Source organism: Montipora foliosa, chromosome 3 (genome assembly GCF_036669935.1).
Source record: "Montipora foliosa isolate CH-2021 chromosome 3, ASM3666993v2, whole genome shotgun sequence".
Taxonomy (NCBI): Eukaryota; Metazoa; Cnidaria; class Anthozoa; order Scleractinia; family Acroporidae; genus Montipora; species Montipora foliosa.
Window position 1 is genome coordinate 785,827 of NC_090871.1, and position 1,108 is coordinate 786,934.

The following is a 1,108-nucleotide window of genomic DNA, read 5'->3' on the forward strand; positions in this document are numbered from 1 at the left end:
CTACACCCACGTGCGTGACAACCTCAGCCCATACCAACACGGCTTTGTCCACGGCAAGTCGTGTCTCTCTAATCTTTTGGAAACAGTACATGAGATCAATACAGAACCTGCGCATGTGTGCGTAGCAGACAAGACGCTTATTTCGAAGCTCTTCACTCTGATCAGTTTTTTTTAGTTAAAACGTTGCTGAAACCTTGACCAAAATGGTAAAAGACACAGTCCAATCATTGAAACTGGAAAATGACAAGTTAAAAGACAAAATTCAAGAAATTTTTGGTGAGTTACAAAACCTACGCGACGAAGTTAAGGCTGGCCGAAATGGCGGCCAAACTAACTCATCTGAAGTTACTGAAGAGGGAATTACCACGGCAACTCCGAGCAATATCCAAGAAGATTTTAAGAAGTATGTCAACGACAAGATGTCTCTTATTGAAAAGTCTGTTAAACATTTGTCATCTCAAGTGGATAAAATATCATCTTCACTGGATCAAGTATTGGAATATTCGTATTCATATAACATCAAGCTTGTAGGTGTTCCTGAACTTAAACAACGAGAAAGCGCCGATGAAACGTTGCAACTTTGCATGAGAATCTTCAGCTCAATTGGAGCTGAAATTCATCCTTATGACCTTGACATTGCCCATCGAGTGCCATTTCGTAACGCGTCCGATGGTCGGCCGAAACCGATTATTTGTAAGTTTACCCGGCGCATCGCTCGTGATCGTGTAATGGCTTCCCGTAGAGAAGTAACCAGGATAAATCCTGCAGATATTGGTCTCCGAGAAAACTCATCCTTAGATCGTGCTGCTATCTACGATCACCTTTCCCCACGATTGCAGAGTTTATTATCTGACGCCAAGAAAATAAAGGAAAGATATCGTTTCTCATTTTGCTGGGCCAAGAACTCCACCATCTGGCTGAGGAAAAATGAAAGCTCTCGTCCGGTCGCCATCAAAAATTCAAGTGATTTGTCTACACTAACAGCTCGCCTAGGATCTTCTGGTGATGACACTGCTCCATAAGATCTTTAACAAACAGTCTACTAAGGTAAACAAAACACTCCTAAGCGAGCTTCCATATTACAATTACAGCGATCTAATTTCTGCAC

At 42.0% G+C, this 1,108-nt stretch overlaps 1 protein-coding gene across 1 annotated transcript; it reads left to right on the forward strand.

Annotated features, from left to right (window-relative positions):
- Positions 1–203: 203 nt before the first annotated feature.
- LOC137995111 (uncharacterized) lies at positions 204–1,022 on the forward strand. The gene has a single exon (XM_068840692.1). The coding sequence runs from the start codon at positions 204–206 to the stop codon at positions 1,020–1,022; it is 819 nt and encodes a 272-aa protein (XP_068696793.1).
- Positions 1,023–1,108: the final 86 nt, after the last annotated feature.